This window comes from Alosa pseudoharengus, unplaced genomic scaffold (genome assembly GCF_046254945.1).
Source record: "Alosa pseudoharengus isolate Yale_2024_CS ecotype anadromous, Long Island Sound unplaced genomic scaffold, YU_APseudo_1.1 YU_APseudo_1.1_scf_23, whole genome shotgun sequence".
Taxonomy (NCBI): Eukaryota; Metazoa; Chordata; class Actinopteri; order Clupeiformes; family Clupeidae; genus Alosa; species Alosa pseudoharengus.
Genome location: NW_027468685.1, coordinates 30,343,657 through 30,364,230, shown reverse-complemented (window position 1 = coordinate 30,364,230; position 20,574 = coordinate 30,343,657). Strand labels below are relative to the sequence as shown.

General features: G+C 40.2%; 1 protein-coding gene across 1 annotated transcript; it reads left to right on the top strand.

Annotated features, from left to right (window-relative positions):
• The first annotated feature begins 1,695 nt into the window (after nt 1–1,695).
• fam83hb (family with sequence similarity 83 member Hb) lies at nt 1,696–20,526 on the top strand. Its single transcript, XM_076302298.1, has 6 exons — nt 1,696–1,908; nt 8,541–9,032; nt 14,992–15,156; nt 15,307–15,431; nt 15,732–18,384; nt 18,988–20,526. Exons 2-6 carry the CDS (start codon nt 8,577–8,579, stop codon nt 19,006–19,008), a joined length of 3,420 nt encoding a protein of 1,139 aa, XP_076158413.1. The 5' UTR covers nt 1,696–1,908; nt 8,541–8,576; the 3' UTR covers nt 19,009–20,526.
• The last annotated feature ends 48 nt before the right edge of the window (nt 20,527–20,574 follow it).

Here is a 20,574-nt window from a genome sequence, read left to right as displayed (position 1 = left end):
CCGGAAGGGGAAAAGGCAGGAGTGCTCTCACAGGAAGCACCTGCCTGCCAATATATCATTGAAAGGCTAATGACTGGGCGGGTCTGTCAATCATGGTAATTAGTGAGAGACAGACAACAGAGAGCAGGACCTGCTTACCCTGCTACACATACAAACACGTTCTTCATGAGTTTGTTTGTTTCACAAATTTGCATGCTACTGCGCTGTCCTAAGCACTACGCTGTGGGTGGAGCTATGAACAGGTGACGCCGCCCCGCGCCAGAGGAGACATGTCAGACATGATTGAACAGGTGCTTAAATATTCTCTCACCAACATGCAAAGCAAAGTCTTCTCTCACCCTCGTCCTCTCTCTACCTCCACACAAACACTACAATGATCTACACAAGCACCTATAACAACTGCTTTAATTAGTACATAGACACAGACACACACATACATAGACACACACACAGACACACACAAAACAGGCCTGTTACTTGATCCACAGGTGTGATATTACATCCAAAGAGGAGGATTGTGGGAGATGTCAGTAAGGATTCAAGACAAACAGAGAATGCACTGTTGCCTCTGACCCTGAGACTGTTTACACAGGACACTTTGAGTCACATTCAAACAGAAAGGTGTGTGTGTGTGTGTGTGAGAGAGAGAGAGAGAGTGTGTTTGCATGTGTGTGTGCTAAATAGTGTGTAGTCAAAATCCAGCCTATCTATGCATATGTTGTAACAGAGAGACATATGCGGGAGGAGAAAGAGACTGGTAGAGGAGATGTGTGTGTATGAGTGTGCTGGGTGTGGTGTATCAGAGCAGCGCTGGCACATTCCTTGCTGAACCACACCTTTTAGTTGCTTCCACTGCCTGAGCAGCTTTTTCTCCCCAGCTAAACACCTATCAGGTGTTAGCAATATATCAGTAATATACACATGCCTGGAGCTTAAATATACCTGCAGGTGTACAGTGAGACTGACGATATACACATAAGCATATTATAGTAATTGATGTTTAGGTTAACTGAGTGTATAGCTCTGTGTGTGAGTGGGTGTGTATGTTTGTGTGTATAGGGTGTGTCTGATTGTGCTCATGCAGATAATTTACTTGCACTTTGAACGAAAAGTACACATATAATGCCTCACATGCAGGTGACACACCCACCCTTCATTTCACACACTGACATTTCATTTTATGATAGACACTGTCAAGGTCAGCTCCATTTCAGAAAATTCACCCAATCCCTCAGTTGTTAATGGAGAGCACCTCAAACTCTTAGGCTGAGGGGAAACATCCACAGAACAGCTCGGTCAGACAACATGGATTTACTGTCATAGATAGGCCATGTAGGCCTAGTAAAGCCATGATAATTAATGGCAGGAAGATTGACTGCATGCCCCCACTGTTCAAAAGTCTTGTAGGCCCTATTCCACAAATATGTGTCTGGTGCATATTTTCCATCTGCTTCTTTTTATAGGGATTGTGTGCGAATGGGTCTGTAGGCGCGCACACACAAACACACACGCACGCGCGCAGAAAGAGAGAGATGAAGCAGAGGACATCTATCTGAAACAATTGACTAACAATATATTTTATAAATGAAAGATTCAATCAGTCAAAGATTGTATAACCTCGGTCAGGAAACTATTTTTTGTAGTGCCGTGACGCTCTGTGCTGTGGGAGGGGCCTTTAGATTCCAGACACGGGAAGAGGACGAGTGAGAGCTAACTTTTTCCCTCGTCAAGAGGTAGGCAAGCCTACAGGCAGGCAGGAATCGGCCGAGTGCGAACAGGTTTTGCAGAGCTTGGGTGGAGTCCGCTGTGATGGCAGGAATGTGATGTTGGACTTCGTATGGGAAAAGTGGGAACGGGCACTGGATACTACACCGGAGTTCGCAAAGCGACTGTAATCAAAACGATTAGGTAAGACCCCGCTTGAAGAAACTTAGGCTATAGGCTACAGGTTGCGATGTTCTCATGATAAACATGTGAAACAATGTCATACGAAATGGAAAGATTGTAACGTTACAACTTATCTTTGTAATCTTACGCACACCATAACTTCAAACTTGAATTCTTAAATGCATAGGCTGTGCCCATCTCTGACTGATCATGGTTCCTGAATAGTCTACTCTTGAATCAATAGCAGGTCCAGAGTTTTTGTTTTGTGTTAAGGATAGTTAACTATCCAGTTATAACCTACGCTGGAACAGGCAGGATATCGTTGTCGAGATCTTCGTTCAAATGCGGCGAAGGGCAAGCTTAGCTTACCTGACACCTGACGGTTTGAAACGGTCGAGTATCAGTTGACTCCATGTATTGTGAGAGCAGACTCGTTACATTTGACTGGACGACAACAGACCCTGTGTTGCTCATAATTCTTGAATGCAATGATTTGGAAATGTTAGATAATTGGGCAAGAAAACCTAAAGCAGACAAATGTAAGCTTATCAAAACATCAGTGTTAAAGAATATCAAAGGGCAGGTTTAATTTGAAATTAATCAAGTAGGCCTAGACAAAGGCCATTGTTACTGCAGTGTTTTCTGGTTTCATCTGCAGCCTGAATTCTGTAGGACTGAAAGTCAAGCCTTTAGGCCTATGTCTGCATGAATAGGGTAGGGCCACATTGGCTACAGGACTTCATGTTGTTTTATTATACTCCTGAGGGCATTAAAAGGTTTTGAAATCCATGATTTATTGTGAGTCAGTTGATGTGCCTGTATTTCACACATTGGCTACCTTAGTATGTATTATACCTGAAAAGTTCAGTGTAAGGCCTTTGGGAGGGGCGGAGACAATGACACCCCGTTTACTTCTCAAGACATATTTCATCCAGTACCTCTACAGGAGATTGCAAGTTCGATTGTCTCTATCCCAATCACAAATGACGACTAAAGGTCCTGACATTGCCAACTTGTTGCAGAATGGTTTAACTTAGTGTTGGTAACATTAGATGTAATGATTCAATTAACTGGGTTGATATCAGCATTAATACTGACATTATTACATTGATCTGTCTGGTAGGATAAACATAAACTATTATTAAAGTTACAAACATAAATTATTATTAAAGTTAACAAAATAACACAACTTAATGACTATTCAACAACAATATAATGTATGCAAACTTTCATGGCAGAATGATTATACTCATTGTTCAAGTTCACAGTGTTCTAGGAGCAGAAGGTAATATGCTGTAGAGTAATACAACTTGGAGTTCATGATTTTCAATTACCTGTGTACCTTAATGTCCGGTATTCTACTTTGACTAGTAGCCTATTGTAGGCTATTGTAGAAGAACCTTTTCTATCTGCCACTCATTGAGGCATTAAACCCCTGAACTAACTGACAATATTTGATATGTAAGTACCAACAGTACATTGTAAAAGGTGCTCTTACATTTCTGAAGGTTTTCCTGCCAAACCCACAATACAACATATTGAATAGCCTTCTAATAACAGACGACAAGTGGAAACAGGAGTTATTACCATTTCCATAACTATTCATATTTCACTCCATCACTAGTGCTATACTTATCATTGCCTATGGGAACATATCCCTTTGGAGCTGTTGCTAAGTGTAATCACAGCAAGTTCAACAGGACTACCGGTATGCATTCATTTGCAAGTTTGCCACAAAACAACAGTTAATTCAAACGTAAATCGTTTGAAAACAGAAAACGTTCGAGGACTTCTAATGATGAGCGTCAGAGAACATGGCAAATAGGCAGTGTTACTGCTTTCTCTGTTTCAACCTTCTGAGTGTACGGATACATGGCCACCTAATTGACATTATGCATATAAACTTGTATACAAATTCCTTGATGCTTATGTTATGTAGTGTTAAAGGTGCCCTGCCACACAAAACCGTATTTAAAAAAAAAATATGTTACAGTAGGTCCATATGTGTTTGTGCTATGTCGTGAATGTGAAAATGAACAGCTACCTTCTTTGTCAACTGAAAAGAGATAAGCGGAGAAATCAGGCCAATTGCAAAAGCTCTTCAGTTTGACGTGGAATTGATTGAGCTCATTACTATTCATAAGCTCGCCCAGTTGAGTGCCCACAAAATTCGTTTAGCTCTGTGACAGTTTTCGTATGCAAGGATGGCTGAATGTCATTGGGCTTGTGCGCTATACACAAATAGAACTTCAACAATGCATTTTGCCCAAGAACCCAGACTTGAGGATCATATGGTTTCAGTTTAGTTTTTGGAACAATACCACAGACTTTGCAAAAAGGTTGCTGTTGAAGCCTGGAGTAGGCTACCATCGCGGCAGTCTACGACCAGTGCCAAGTCCGTAAGTAAAACGTTATTGTCAACTCAAGGAAGTGTTATGTTATACAGGTTTATTACACGGCTCTTCATCATGCTGAAGAATGCTCCATTCACTTGAATGGGCCTTCCCAACGTTCGGTGGTCTGCTAATTCCCAATAACAGACCGTTGCTAAGTATAACAGACCGCTGTCAAGGAAAATGGGTTTTGTGCTTCTATTTCACGTCTTTCTTATTACTACGCAAGGACTGGAACTTCGTTCAAAAGTGAAAGTGGACGGTTGATCAGCTGTGTTCTAAAGAATGTTTGATTCAAGTTCAGCGTGCTGTTGTGAACTATTTGTTTCTCAGTAAAAGTCACAATGAAACGGTAACGAATAGGCTATGTAGGTTAAAGAGTCATATCGTGGGGAGTTTATTGTTTCGGTTTGGCAAGTAGCCGTGTAATAAGCGGGATAATGTATAGAACGCCGGTCATTATTGTGAAAATAAGTCCCTTCAGGGCGGAACAAGACCCCTCCGCTGTGCGTCGGGGTCCGGTTAGCCCTGTCTGGACTTATTTTCCCAATAATGACCGGCGTTCTATACATTATCCTTTACTTAATGCACTCGCTAGCCTAGCAGGTTTTATTTATATCCATTTGGACAATGCTAGCCAAGTTAAGTTCATGCCATGAAGCTAAAATGCCATGTTATGGACGAAACCGACTAGCTGAGAGTAAAGCAGCTCATTGAATATTAATGAGAACTGGCGCAAATCAAGTCTTCCTGCTGGCTAGCTGCTAGCTTTACCACGGCTAACTTTACCACGCTAGAATGGCTTGAAACAAGGTAACCAAGGCATGTTTTCCACAAAAAATTTTACAGAGTCCATTGTAGAAATTCAGACATTACCACCATGAATGAAATACGTGTGGCAGGGCACCTTTAACTTAAAAAAGTAAGGCTAATTTACAACAGCCCCTCCATGTTTGCCTTTTATTTAGGGAGCATATCTTTTATATCACATGACAGACAATGTACCCCTCAGAGACAGCATATCTGTTGAGCAAAGATACACAAGAGAGGCAGAACACCTCTCGATAGAACCCACAACTGCTGAAGAAAGGACAGAGAACAAAGTAAAGCTAGAAAACAGATAAGCACAGGTCATAAAGGGATGAGAGATCGAGAATGGAGCAGTGGACCCTTTGATAACTAGAGAGGCCATACAGCATATCTGTAGAGTACAGTCAGAGCACCTGGTCAGAAGGAAAGTAAAAACACAGAGACCAGATCATGAACAGGGGCTCAATTGAACTTAGGTGTAGTTGTTGCGCAAGTAGCAAGGTCATAAAGAAAAGAAGACCGAACTAATGAACCTGCCATATGATGATAATAAACCTGATTGAGTTGTTTGGGTGTTCCTGTGTTGTTTGGAAAAATACTTTATTGAGACTCAAAATCAGTGATAATGTTTGATTGACTGAAGTGTGATTGTTTATGCTATCCTGGAACAATTAAGTGTAGTATGTTTAATAAAACAGACACTTTTCTATTCTGACCTACAGTATTTGAGACACCTCCATAGACCCACAAGCATATTGTGAGTAAAATGGGTATATTCAGAACACTGCAAAATACATAGCTCACAGCATGGTGGCCATTTTCACATGGTATAGCTACAAAAATGGCCAACTGAGCTGGAAAGGAGACCTCTTTTTACACAGACTAGAAAATATGTAATGAATGTGGAAATTCACCCATCTGTGTTTTTGTGTATGTGTGTTAGTATGTGCGTATGAAACGAGCCAGCGTTTTCTATGTAGGCCCAACCTGTGTGTGGGTAGGGAAGGTCCTTTAAGAGATGTTTAGAATTCATGCGCGTGGGTTCAACCCAGAAAGAACAGGAAAGCCCTGAGGAACAGGAACACAGTAATGAGTCAGTGTGTCTCCCAGTCTGCCCAATTAAACCTGTCGGCCTCGTCATGGATGTTCAGTCAGGCCAGGCTTTTGCTTCAAATGTTAAAATATGTCAATTAAAATATTACAATGACAATGTTACAATGCTGCAGTATAGAAACGGTTGCAGGGGCATTCCATTGAAGCAGTGCTGTTCTAACATGTCTTTCTTTAACTGACACGACATATAAACATTTACAGACTAATAATGTAAATATATTTTCACAAATAATAGGCCTGCCGCCTACATCATATCTTAAATGATTGTATGTGTGGCCTATAATTGTTATGGCAACCCTTCCCTTATTCAGAGTCCTTAAGGCATTGTAAACACATGCATAAAGGCATATAAAGTACTCATAATGCCTCATAAGTGTATTATAAGTATTTAGTAATGATTGCACTCATAAAGCATGATGATGACTAACGTTTGTAACAAAATCAAATGAATCACATTGTTTTTAATTGGAATGTCCTAACTAGAACGGTGCGATACAGTGCTGTGCAGTGCGATTTATGCTATATGGTGACTGATTTGTTGTTATGTTGTGCTGTTGAGCTTGGCCACTTTGGATGTGCTGTGGATTGCTAATGACACAGGCTAGAGGGGGCTGCACGGCTGTAGCATGTGTATAGATGTGAAGTATAGAAAACTATATACTTGTTGTTGAGTAAACATTTTGGTTAGAGAGTAAAGAGAGTCGTGTAATGTTTTGTGTGTGCATGCATACGGGCTTAAATGAACACAACTTGAATCAATTCATAGTTATTCTTGAGATAACCTAACATGAAGGGTAACCTCTGTAGTCTAGATGGCATGAAATGGAGAGCTGCACTTATTGGATGTGGTAGTGAATCCTGCTGGTGAATCACCCAGTGCTTAGCCACAAGAGATTTCTCTCTCTCTCTCTCTCTCTGAGTCACTTTCTGTAATCCACAATTCTGTGTCTACTGACCACAAACCACGTTGCCATGACAGCGGGGCAAACATACCCATACACTCTACTACTCTATTCCAACGTATGCATGGATGTTTTGTTTCAAATCTCAAACTAGGAACTCGTGGAAACTTTGGACCTAATTTTAAGTATGGGGAAATAATGTGCAGCACTGGAAATGGACCGTAATGTCTTTTTGCCAGTTTCATTGGCTAGTGTCTGTTGAAACAAACTTGCCTGACAAGCCTGGAAACATCAGTTCCATAAGATGAGGCTGTAAAGACATTTTTACAAAGAGTGTAACTAAATACTTTTTAGGTCTGATACTTGTGGTTCTGATATTTTGCACTGAGATTCCTCATGACTTCTCCTTGAAACCAGATATCCTTATTTGGCAATGCATTGAGAAATCTTCAAGAGAAGAGAAGTCAATACTAGGTGGCATGACCAGAGCATGTTAGATCCGGTTTAGTCCACAGCCATTAACTGTTCACATGCACACTTGAAGTGAATGTTTTTTGTCATTGTTGTAAGATGATTCATAAAAAAGCACAATGCTCAAGTGTATTGTTTGATGTTTGAAGATGAGAACAATTCATTTGAAATTCACATCAATACATTTAAGATTATAGAAACAGATGTATGATTTTTCCATCAAAGTTTGCATATTTAAACTACAATTGTTCTCCAAATATGAGCACAAATGCATAAAATACCATGATGAGCACGGCAATGCCTCATAACCACAGACAGGTTCTTGAAGGTCAGAAATGGGCGTGTTAGAGGGGATTGGGTGTGTCAAAGGTGTGCGGGCATGCCAAAAGTTGGGTGAGTCAAAATATGCAGAGCGTGACGAAGGATGTAGAATTGTTTTCAAGGCTATTGTTATTGAGGAGACTTACATGTAGCATGCTGTTATGCTTGAGCATGCTTTGAAAAAGCATTAGACCTGCATTTTTTGTCCCACACCTAGTAATGTCTTGACTATAATCATGTTGTGAAGACCAAGCGCATGATTCGGTGGTTTCAACCCCCTTGAACAGTTACTTGATAATTATAGTTGTAAGTTCCTGTTTGTGAGACTGCATGCTTTGTTGGTGTCGTATTTGTCTAATAATGTCTAGAATTTCCCTTGGGATGAATAAAGTATCTATCTATCTATCTATCTATCTATCTATCTATCTATCGAAAACCTTTTAACATGTCAGAATGTTGTGAAACATCACACATACCATCTTTCCATAGACTATGACCTGCTGGAATTAGTAACACTGTATATTCAGGCAGGAATAGGTAGATTTAGATCAAATATAGGGTATTATATCTTGAGATTAGTTAATTTTAGACACATGGTCAAGGTCAAACCGTATTGACATTTTGTGTTGTATTGTATCCTCAGGCCTACCTCTCACAGTCCTGTGCCTCAGTGCCCACAATGCCTCATCGGTCTCAGAGTTCGTCTGTGGGGGAAAATCCCTTGGATCCAAACTACCTCCCCCCCCACTACCGTGAGGAGTACCGGTTGGCCATTGATGCACTTGTGGAAAATGGTGTGGAAGGCTACTATGAATTCCTGCAGAGCGCCAATGTGGTTGACTTCCTGTGCCAGTCAGAGGTGGAGCACATCAAGCACACCGTGCAGTCACCAGAGACCCAGCAGGCCCCCAGCGGATCTTTACCCCAGCTGACGTATCACCAAGCAGACCAAGATGGCTCCTCTGACACCTACTGGCCGATGCATTCTGACCTTGACGCTCCAGGTCTGGACCTGGGCTGGCCACAGCACTCATTTGTAGGCCCTACAGAGGTCACAACCCTAGTGAACCCTTCTGATCCTGAAATGCCAAGCATCAAGGAGCAGGCACGGCGGCTCATAAAACATGCTGGGCAGGTGAGAGCATCATAGAACATATGACAGTTACTCCAAGATATTGCAAAGGTTTTTTTGTGATTGTTGTGGCCAAAAGTAACCAAATTCGGAATTAGGGCTTACTGATTTGGGGAAAATATCAAACAAATTTTTTGCGGATAGATATTGCAATTGCAATTTCATTTGCTATATAAATTGTTTTTTAGACTTAAGTGCTCAATGACAGGTTTTGCATTGTACATTACTTTTGGTAATCTTTGAGTCAAAGTCAGGACATTTCACATCAAAAGTCAGGACATTTCTTTAAGTCATACCAGGGATGTACTGTAGGTAGGAGATCGCATATACATCACAAAATTCTATTGCTTCCATCAGCGATACAGAGTTGAGGTGAAGAAAACACATTTTATCCAATCTTAATTCCAATCCAATATAATTCACACAACCTGTGGCTTGAAGTAAGCAATTTTGTATTTATATGCTGTGAAAAGTCATGGGGCATTATTCTCAATGTCAATGACAAGTCATGGAAAAGTTTAGAGAATTTGTCAGTGAAAATAGGTGTAAACTCTGCACAGAGGAGAGCATGAGTTAAAAAAAAACATAGATGCAAAATTAATTGGAAAAATGGTCATAATCAGTCACGGCAGCACCTTGAGCTCCCATGTACATGCCCCTACAGTGTAGCGCTGTAGCTGCCTGGCAGCGTTAGCTGCTGCCTGTAGCAACTCAAGCTAGGGAAAAACTATTGTTTTCGGGTTTTTTCATACCAACAGTACTCTGTGACCTTGAGAAACGGAGATCTATGTGTAAACAGATTTTTCCTAAAGCTTATCAAGATAAACATAACTCAGGAATACAAAGAGTAGTGAGGAACAAACTAGGAACTAGTGAGGAACAAACTAGGCATTTTATTCTTCCTGAATGTAGTGTAGATATAAGGTTAATGGAACGCAGAACTGAGTATAATATTTCTTTGCAATGGGCAACTTTACCATTCACACAATGCAAAAACTGTTTATCTAATACAGGCCCGTTTCAAGTCAAGTCAAGTCAAGTCACTTTTATTTATATAGCACATTTAAAAACAACAGGAGTTGACCCAAAGTGCTTTACATGGCAATGAGAGGTTAGGCAAGTAGTTAAAACAAAAAGAAAAGGGGCCCAGGGATACACAGGTCTGACTAAAGAAATGTATAAAAAAAGTAAAAGGAAAAACAATATTACACGAGTAAAAATTAAGAAGTAGTACATTAAAAAGAAAATAATAATAATAATAATGGTAATAATAATATCAGTAGAATAGATAAAGTTAAAAATAAATATAATATAAAAATAAGAACATAAAATAAATGGAGTAAAACAGGTAAAATAGAGTAAACAGGATATATATATATTCCAAATAATACCAAGATCCACGCACAGCCTGGTTAGGTGCAGGTAGATTGCAGGAACATACTTAATTAGAAAAATTGAGATAGTCCTACCGCACACTGTTTTGACGTTTCACTTGATTTTATTCAGAGCGAACAACGCGTTTCGCATATAGCGTCCTCAGGTTCGCTCAGGTATGGTCTGAGCTCTCAGGTGTGTCTTTAATTACCTTCTAGTCACATGACCAGTTGTTTGTAACGTCCATTTTAAATGCCAATATCCCATATTCCCATAAACAGATAAATACAATCAACAGACAAAAATATTGAACACGTCCGCAAAGATATACAATATACAATATATACACAATTCTTATCAAATATATACATATATACATAATTATCATCATCAAAAATAGTGTCATCAAAAGTCCAACAAGATCAAAGAGTTTTGCAGAAACAGTGCATATAGGTCACAGGTATCATCAATGCATCACCAATGCCACAAATACAGCTAAACCAGTGGGCAATACCCCATTGTCTATACACTTACATTTACAGAAAACAGCTTAAGTCCTGTGATTCATTCATGCCAGCGGGTTCAAGAGTGGACAGTTCATTTATCCAAAAGGCCTCTCTTCTCAAGAGCTGTTTGACTATGCGAAACGCGTTGTTCGCTCTGAATAAAATCAAGTGAAACGTCAAAACAGTGTGCGGTAGGACTATCTCAATTTTTCTAATTAAGGATATATATATATATTAAGAGAAATAAATAACTAAAAGTAAGTAGTAGATAAAAAATAAAATAAAAAGGTAAAAAAAAAAAGAGTGAGCCATTTGGGCAGAGGGGAAAAGGGACACACGCAAGACACAGGGGGCGGAATTACAGGTTGTTAAAAGCAAGAGAGAAGAGGGAAGTTTTTAAATTAGACTTAAAACTGGCAAGGGTAGTCGAGGACTTAATGTGGGGTGGAAGGGGATTCCATAAGTTTGGGCCAGCAACAGAGAAGGCCCGGTCACCTTTTGTTTTGAGACGGTTTTCAAGGAATTAGGGGGCCCTTGGGCAGATCCACGACTCAAGGGGCTAACCCAACTGCCAGGGGTCTTGGTGTGTGTGTTGGGGGGATGACAGGGGAGATGGGATAGTGTGCTGTGTATGTGGGGAGAGGGCAGTGTGCAATATGTGTGTTGGAGAAGCTTCCTGTGTAGAAGGCCTTCATGATGGATGTAGAAACTTTAAATTTCCTTAGCTGACGAAGGAAATAGAGTCGTTGTCTGGACTTCTTCAGAACATATTGAGTGTTAACAGTCCATGTCTGCTTTGATGCACGGAATTTATCGTGTGGTTTTCCTTGGTAAATAGATTATCACGGTTGAATAGTTAGTATAGCAGAGAAGCTATGCCACTTTCATCAAAACCTATTTCCAAGCTATAGCAATGTTATGTCATTAAATACGATAAACAGTGATTCTGGAACAGATCTGCGTCTTCCTTTTCCTGTTAATAAACATATTACAGTATGTAACCATATTCCGTCCGTTCGGGAAAAAAAAGTTGCGCTAACTGTTCTTGTTTGTTACAAGAAGCATGGGCCGTCAGGCAGGTAGTTAACATAAACATTTTTTGCTAGGCTAGCCTTCATGCTGCGACATTACACAATTTGTACAAGACAAGTAGAGCTATTTTATCCAGTGTAATTTATCACTTACCACTATCTTGTTTTTTCTTGTCATCCTCTTCCTTTCTCTTCTGGCTTCCGGATGCATAACTCCACTTCATTATGACTGCCAAGGTTTTATATTTTGCCAGCAGCAGATATCACAAACCTGGCTGGCTGGCTGCTGTCAGCATAGGCTGTCAGTGACTACTGAGAGGGGCCCCCTTGAGGGGGATCCCGGTATTGCCGGTAACAGTGTCGTTGCACTTCACTGCATTGACTATCAAAGGGGCACTCACAGTTTGTCATTGCATTTTATTCTTAACCAGTCGTTGTCTTGGGGCTCCTGGCCAGCTCGGGGCCCCAAGCAATTGCTTGGTTTGCTTGCCTTCTAGCGACGGGCCTGATCTAATAACATCTAACCAAGTCTTATTAATCTTATATCAAGATAAAAAAAATCTACTTGACCAATACCAGTATTGCTTTCAGTATAAAGAGATTTACCTAGTGCTTTCTCGTAAAATCATTTGACTTAATTTAAGAAGAGTTTGATTTCTTTTAAGACGCCTCATCCTGAAAACAAGCAAATTTGTCTGCCAGTGCGTTAAGCAAATTTGTCCTAAAACAAGCAAATTTGTCTGCTAGTGTGTTAAGTAAATTTGTCTTGATAAGACTGCTTATAAGTCAAAATGATCTTTTGAGAGAGCGCTAGGTAAGTCTCTAAATACTAAAAACAATACTAACAAGATTTTATGATCTTAAGTAAGGGATAATGTATTGTCCGCCGGTAATTATCAGAAAATAAGTGTTCTCAGGGAGAACAGAACCCCGACGCGCAGCGGAGGGGTTTTGCTTCGACCTGAAGGGACTTATTTTCTGATAATTACCGGCGGACAATACATTATCCCGCTTATTACACGGCTACTTGCCAAAACGAGAAAAGAAACCTAACACAATTAATCTTTAAAAATGATTTTGCTACCGTTTTGTGTCTTCCGCTGACAAAATAAATAGTTCGCCACACAGATAGAACTTGACAGTTTCAGGTGTTGCGTGGCAACGTCTTACTAGCTTACTTTTAGCTTACTAATTCTTGCGGAGGGATATGAAAATCGTTAATCAACCCGTTGCCATTGACAGCGGTGATTATACTTTGCCGGTGATTTATATAGATTTAACATAGGCCCGAACATTGAGAAGGCCCATTCATGTGAATGGAACTTTCTGCAGCACTATGAAGAGCCGTGTAATAATATAAGATTAATAACACTTGGTTAGATTTTTTATTTTTTTGCAGTGCATGCATTAAGGGAAAACTTTTCAGATGTATTCAGTTTGTTATTTGTCAAAATTAGATTCTTATTTATTATTTCCATTGAATTGTTGTATTTTTTATATACGTTATATATTGCCCATTGGCTGCCATTCTCCCCAAGTGGCCATATCTCAACATATCTGTGCACATACCTTTGAACTATAGAGTCTTATCCTGAGATCTACACTGAGACTTATTCTGAGAACTACATTGATGCGTGAGAACTATACTGACAACTATATGAAACATACAGTACATACCTGTGAATCATATCTGTCAACCATTCATACCTTTGAGTCATACCTGTGCTGTGTTATCTGTGAAACTTAGCTGAGCTGTGCTGTGTGAAAATTAAGATTCTAACCTAAGTTCTGTCTAAAACTGATCATCTGAAGGGCTGACTTTTATTTTTCAGTCTATATCACTAACAAACGTGATGTTACCATTTACTAAGAGCTCTAGCTGTTGCTGCCTGTTCAGAATTACCACTAATGAATATCTAAAATATATATAGTATATATATCCTAGGATGATGGATGATATTATTGGCAGTAGTTTCTCCCTGAGCATAAAGTATTGGCTAGCTTTAAAATAGGTTAAAAAAATGGGTTAAAACAACTTAGATTTTTGGACTTCCAGTGTGCATTGGTTGTTAAATGTTTATTAGTGTATTCTGAGTATCATTCCACTGTTGTTTCTACTGTACTGTATTAAAACAAAGAATATTGATCAATATTGAATTAACAATTTATTTGTACTGACTGCCATATACTCTATGCTAACATCTCACATAGTAAGTGATTTTCAAGAATACTGTAGGTCTATGTAATCTCAATAATCATACTATAAGTAATTTGTATTTTTTTACAATGTTTACACAGCAGCCGTTTTGCATTTACATGCAATGGTAATCCTTCCTTGGAATTTTTGTATAAATGTCATTGTCAGAATTGTCAGAATTCACTTTTGAAATTTGACTGAGGTGAAAATATGTTATATGATAAATGTTCTTTGGTTTAAAGCAACACCAAAGAGTTTTGTGTACCTTAAAATAATGTTTCCAAAATCGTTTCAGTGGTTCATCAACTTGTAACAGGGTGAACAGCACTTCTGCAGTCGCTTTGCGGCCCTCTATCGGCTATAACCGCACTATGTGTGTTTGCCAAATCGGGTAGCGCATCAGTAAGTTGATGGAATGAGACATAAGAAACTTTACTTGCATCTGATGTCGCAATACATCATACTTTCATAAATCATGCAACATATTCTACCTTGTCTGTGGACATTGTTATTTGCCTAGCCAGTGCTGGATAAACAAATAGCGTGCGTGCGACAGAGGGAAAGTTCTTTGGTGTTGCTTTAATACATCTTGTAAGAATAATAACACCAGCCAAGCCATGCTGATGGCTGATGATTGATTAAATCAGACTGAAAACAGATCAATCTGTGAATGTTAAGGTAGTCAACCTTTTAGGTCAGCAAATGCCCGTCATATTTTGGAGATCATTAAAGCCTGGATTGGATAGTGTGATGATAAGCAGAAATGTTACTTGGCAGGCCCTTATCTTCTTTTTAAAATATTTGAAGTTGCCTAGTCTAAAAGGTCATTCATTTATTTATTTATTTTTCGCCAGGTCATTGCTGTGGTAATGGACGTGTTCACTGACATTGACCTCTTTGCTGATCTCCTGGATGCGGCTGCACGTGGTGTACCTGTCTACATCCTTTTAGATGAACAGAATTCTCACCACTTTGTTTCTATGGTGACAAGCTGCAAAGTTAACCTAGAGATGATTCATGTAAGTTTTACTCTGGCAATTTTCCAGAAGATAAGGTGCCATGACACAAAAGTAAAAACACATTATTTGCTCTGCTTACACTAATAGCGAGGCATACTTTAATGGTGAGATTACTACCCTTTTTCAATATAAATCTTGTTTATGTTGTAGATGATGCGTGTACGGACAGTATCAGGTGTCACATACTTCTGCCGGACAGGAAAGTCATTTAAAGGTCAGGTGACGGACCGTTTCCTGCTGACTGACTGCAGAGCTGTGCTCAGTGGAAATTACAGGTGAGAACAGACACATTTCTTTGGAAAAAAGAAAAAAAAGTGTAACCAGCCCACTACTACTCATATAGTATGTCTGTTCTGTGGTAATTATTTTAGATCTGGGTTATTGAATTGCATTACATTTTATGAATTAATCAAAATCAATGGACTATTATACCCCTAATACAGAAATAAATTATTTTAACATACTTGGTTTTAGTTTAATTGTGCTATTTTAAATTGGTCATATTTAAGGAAACAGGCTTACAGCAGTCACCAAACATTAATTACATTAATTAGTAACCTCTTGTGTGTTGACAGCTTCATGTGGTCTTTTGAGAAGATCCATCGGTGTATTGCTCATCTTTTCCTGGGGGAGTTGGTAGCCACCTTTGATGAAGAGTTTCGGATTCTTTTCGCCCAGTCAAAGCCCTTGGTAGTGGAAAATGCACTAGTCCCTTCTGATGGTAGCGGGCATTTTGGTAACCAATTTGGCATGAAAAGGACTCAGTCCCTGCGTCTGCAACGTGGCTACTTTCGCCAGACAGAGCTTTCTGCGTATTCATTTGGTGACCGCATGGATTCCGGACTACCCTTTAGACGTGAGGATCCCTTCCGTCACACATTGGAGATCGGTGCAGCAGGCCTGCAGATGGGAAAGTACTCCTCACAGCAGTTCCGTATGCAGCAGGGCGTTGTGCAACAGGGTCGCTCCATCATGGCCTCCCAGCAGATAGAGAGGAATGCTTTCAAGAGGCACAGTTATGCTGAGGGGACCCAGGAGAGCTACTCTTCCTCCCGCCTATACATGAAACAGCGTGTCATGGGCAACCTGGACGAGATGGAACAGCACCACCAGCGGGAGAAACACATGTACCAGGCAGAGGGCTGTTATGAGCAGCTCCGCAGCCGTGCTTTACAGCAGGACCAGCACTCTGACTCTGGGTACCTACCTGAGTTAGAGCCACCATCTGACTATGATGTCCTTTCCTCCGATGATCTCAAATCTGGACATTCTCACCCACGTGCAGGGCACTATGACCCAACAAGTCACAAAAGACCCACAGTAGGACAGGCATATGCATGCCAGAATTCCCCAACACAGACCAACCCGCCAGACCTAAAAAGGTTTCCTGGGGCTAAGCAAGATCATGACGCAAAGGACCCTGATGTAAAGCAGGGAATGAGGGACTGGAGAATTAGCTCTTACCTGAGTGCGTATGATGATTCAGGGCAGGAGTGCTTAAATGAACCTCTTGGGCCTGATGCTTTCGATGACGTCCAGCACCATTCTGATGAGAGGGGATTTGAAAACAGGGAGCGTCCCAGCAACCCCCACAGGCCCAAACTGGACCTTCGTCCAAGATTTGGTAAACCTATCCTACAAGAGAGAAAAGGTTCTAAAGATCTCAGCACAACTGACTATGAGTCCAAGATGAGGTCAACAGACTCTCTCTCGTCTTTGGGAACAGAGGGAGAGGAGAGGGAGACAAGGGAATTGGGCCTCACCAAACATGAATCCTTCCGGTCAAGAATCAACCCAATGCTCCAAAGGAGCTCTCGTCTGCGGTCTTCACTTATTTTCAGTTCTTCAACATTAGAGACGCATAATACCTCAGGCACAACCAAAACCGAGGGAGAGAGTGACCTAATAAAAACCTCCTCTGCAGTGGCTGAAATCCTTGAGAAGAGGAGATCTTTATCGAGGGAGCCCTTTGACTGGAACAAGCACAAGAAGACACACGGTACTGATTCAGACAGCAAAGCCGTTGCACCCACTGATGAACCTAATCAAGACCCCAAAGAGGATGCAAAAAGAAACAAAGAGGAAGCTACCATTACATCCATAGTGGAAGAGTCAGAAAACCCTGCAAAATCAGAGGCTAAGCTGAACATGAATGATCCTGAAAGCCGACTCTTGTACTTCAAGGAACTTGCAGCTAAACGAAAAGCAAAAACAGTTGAGTCCACCACAGACAAAAGTAATCAACCAGCACTGAAAAGGTCAGATCTCCTCAACACTGTCACAACTGCTGATAAACTTCCAGAAGAAAAACTCACCAAAGCAGAACCACAGACAGACAAGCCTCCTGTGGCAACATTAAAACCAAAACCTTCTGAGCTAAATATTGAGAAGCAGACCACAAACAGCACAACAAAGAAAGAGGAAAACTCTGAGGTAAAGAAAGATTCAGCAGGTGCAAAAACTTTGAAGCCCTTCCCCTCACCAAAGTTCTTTAAAAAGGACCCACTGAAGTCTTTTAAATCCTCCTCCCAGTCAAGACGTGTTTCGTGTGATGAAGACATTATGACAGATGCCACGGATGCAGAGAAGAGTGAAATGAAAAAGTCACGAAGCCAGAGTTCATCCAGCATGTCTCGCTCTGAATCACGTGAGAGTCTCAGCCTCACTCGCCAAGGCTCCATCACCTCACTCAACACAGAGGGTAAAGAAACCAAAGCTCTTGACTTCCTCAAGAAACAGACACAGAGGCTCAAGGGTATCCTTGGACCAAAGGGTGATAAGAAGACATCAGGAACAGTGACTTCAGACAGTAAGAGCATGAAAACATTTCCAGAAATTAAAGAAGAGACGGCAGATAAAAAGTCCTCAGACACTCTTCCAGAGAATCATAAGGCTACAACTAAACCAAGCCAATCTCGGTATCAATCCTCCACATCCAATGTGATCTTCAGCAGTAACCTGAGGGACGACACTAAAGTCATCCTGGAGCAAATCTCTGCCAACAGTCAGAAGAACCGAATGGAACAGGCAAAACAGATTGATGCAGCTGGGAGAGATGGGGGCAGTGGGGACACTGGCCCAAAATCTGATCTGGAGCAAGAGAACCCTCTCAAATACCATAGCAGAAACCGGTTTGCTCGACCTCCCACCAACCCCGAAGAGCGAGAAAACCTGCTGAAGAGAATGGAGAGCATGCGAAAAGAAAAGAAAGTGTACAGCCGGTTTGAGGTATTGTTTCATAATGTTACACTACATACATTAGCTACAATATGTATTACATAGAAAGTTCTTAATAAGAAAAAAAGAATAAAGCATATTTTAATTTTGGAAAATAGACAATGATTATCAGGGCCCAAAAATGGAGGACTTATTGCATAATTATTTCCTGAGTTTCTCTAAATTTATATTCTCTTGAAATAAATTTGAATGATAGCGAAATTCATGTTTCAAATTCAGAGTGGCCAGTTTCATCTGCGCTTAAATAAGTGTGGATTGCTTGAATATGCCAGAGCATTGTAGTCTCTCTAGCAGTTCTCTTTTCACTTAGAGGATATCTGTGCTTCTGCACTCCTTTTACTGAATAGTCTTTCAATCTGTCAATAGTATTAAGTTACTGAGTAGAAGCTATGGGAGAAGCTCAAGGCCACTTTGAGTTTGTGACCTAGATCACAGTTCCCTCTAAAACAAGACATCTGCTGGTATACATGAAAAACTTGTTCACTGCTCCTTTGTAATGGTACTGTAACTCTATAGATCATGAGTCAATAGACAAGTTTTGAAGACGAATATATAGATGCACTCACATTGTTTCATCTTTTTTTCTTTTGACAGATGGGGAATAACTTGGGATAGTAGAGCAGTGAGCTGCTACTATTCATCTGGAGACTCCTTACTTGGATCTACCCCAATGATAACGTTTTATTGTAACAACTAATGAAGATGATACAAATTTCAGTTGCAAAGACCAACCAACTCTGGATCTGTGTTCTGTAAACAGACACTCATCAGCACAACTGTGCTTGCAGTGTGTAGAATGTTTGAGATCAGATACTACATCCTGGCAGTGCCAACGAAAGTCTCTTTTCTCAACTCAACCTGGCCTTATTTGGGAACAGGACTACTGTATTGGACACAGCTTGGACTTAGTGTGCAGTGCACAGAAATTCAATCCGGAACACATGGACACTCCACAGGGTCACAGCAAACAAGCATCAGTGACTGAAATGTCTATATTCAAAAATACTGGCTATGAAAAACCTCTACACGCACCATGTATATGTACATATCCCCAACCACCACAGAACAAAGTTTACCCAGGTCACGTGCCAACAAAAACTGCTGTCAAAAAAAGCCAAATAAGGCTGAAAAGTCTTTTAAAATCTTTGGCAAAGCTAAACCAGAGAGATGAAAAGACAAAGAATCAATGATGAAAGAGAAAGTGACGTAATTGTATGGGCAAGAGGTAGTAGTGCAAGCACCGAGGTGCAGAAAGACAGTCAATGACATGTAAATATGGTGGTTAATGATAACATATTTTTTTTACATTTGGGACAGTTGAACAGGACAGACAGATTTGTGTTTGAACACAAGCACTGTACCTTGATTTGTGGTTGTTAATTAGATAGACATGTTTCTTATGAGGGAAACCACTCAGGGAAAGGCCATGCCCCAACTAACCAGGCAACCTTCTATCCAAAGGCACAACATAATGCATTTTTCCACAGAACATCTGGTACAGACACATGTACATGGATTCTTGTATTCCGATTAGAAATGAACTAGAACAGAAAATTCCTGATCCGATCAGAATGAAAAGAGGTGGTGTAGTCCGTTCCTATTCCGAATGAACAGCAATGTATAAGGTCATTCGGATTGACTGCTGCATCTTCTCAAGGAAAAGTAGGCAACAACGGCTATTCCGATCAAATATTCTAAAGCGTTTGAGAGCACCTGATGTGAAGAGAACATAACCCATGTAAACAGACGGCATACATTTTTCAATTGGAATAGTTTAATCGGAATGACAAAAAACTGTCCATGTAAACATGGCTACATTTTTTTTAAATGTCAGTCATGTTTAAGGGAAAGGAGATAGGCTCTTTTAACAAGGGACCACAAACTGAGACTGTACGATTTTTTTTATCAAAGACTTTAAAAAAGAACTGTTAGACTGACTTTACTATTAAAGTGGCTCAGTAGGTGTTTGTATGTAGTATTTTTGTTTATAAATGTATTTAATCAGACAAATGGGACATGAATCTCAATTTTCAAACAGTACCTGAAGAGATTAGGAAATTACAGCTGTTGTTTTATATGTCACACTTTTACAGGAACAAAAAATCCCATTAAATACTTGTCTTCCCCTTGTAACAGGATTGTGAGTGTGTATAGTTTTTGTGTGTGTCCCTGGAATAGTGT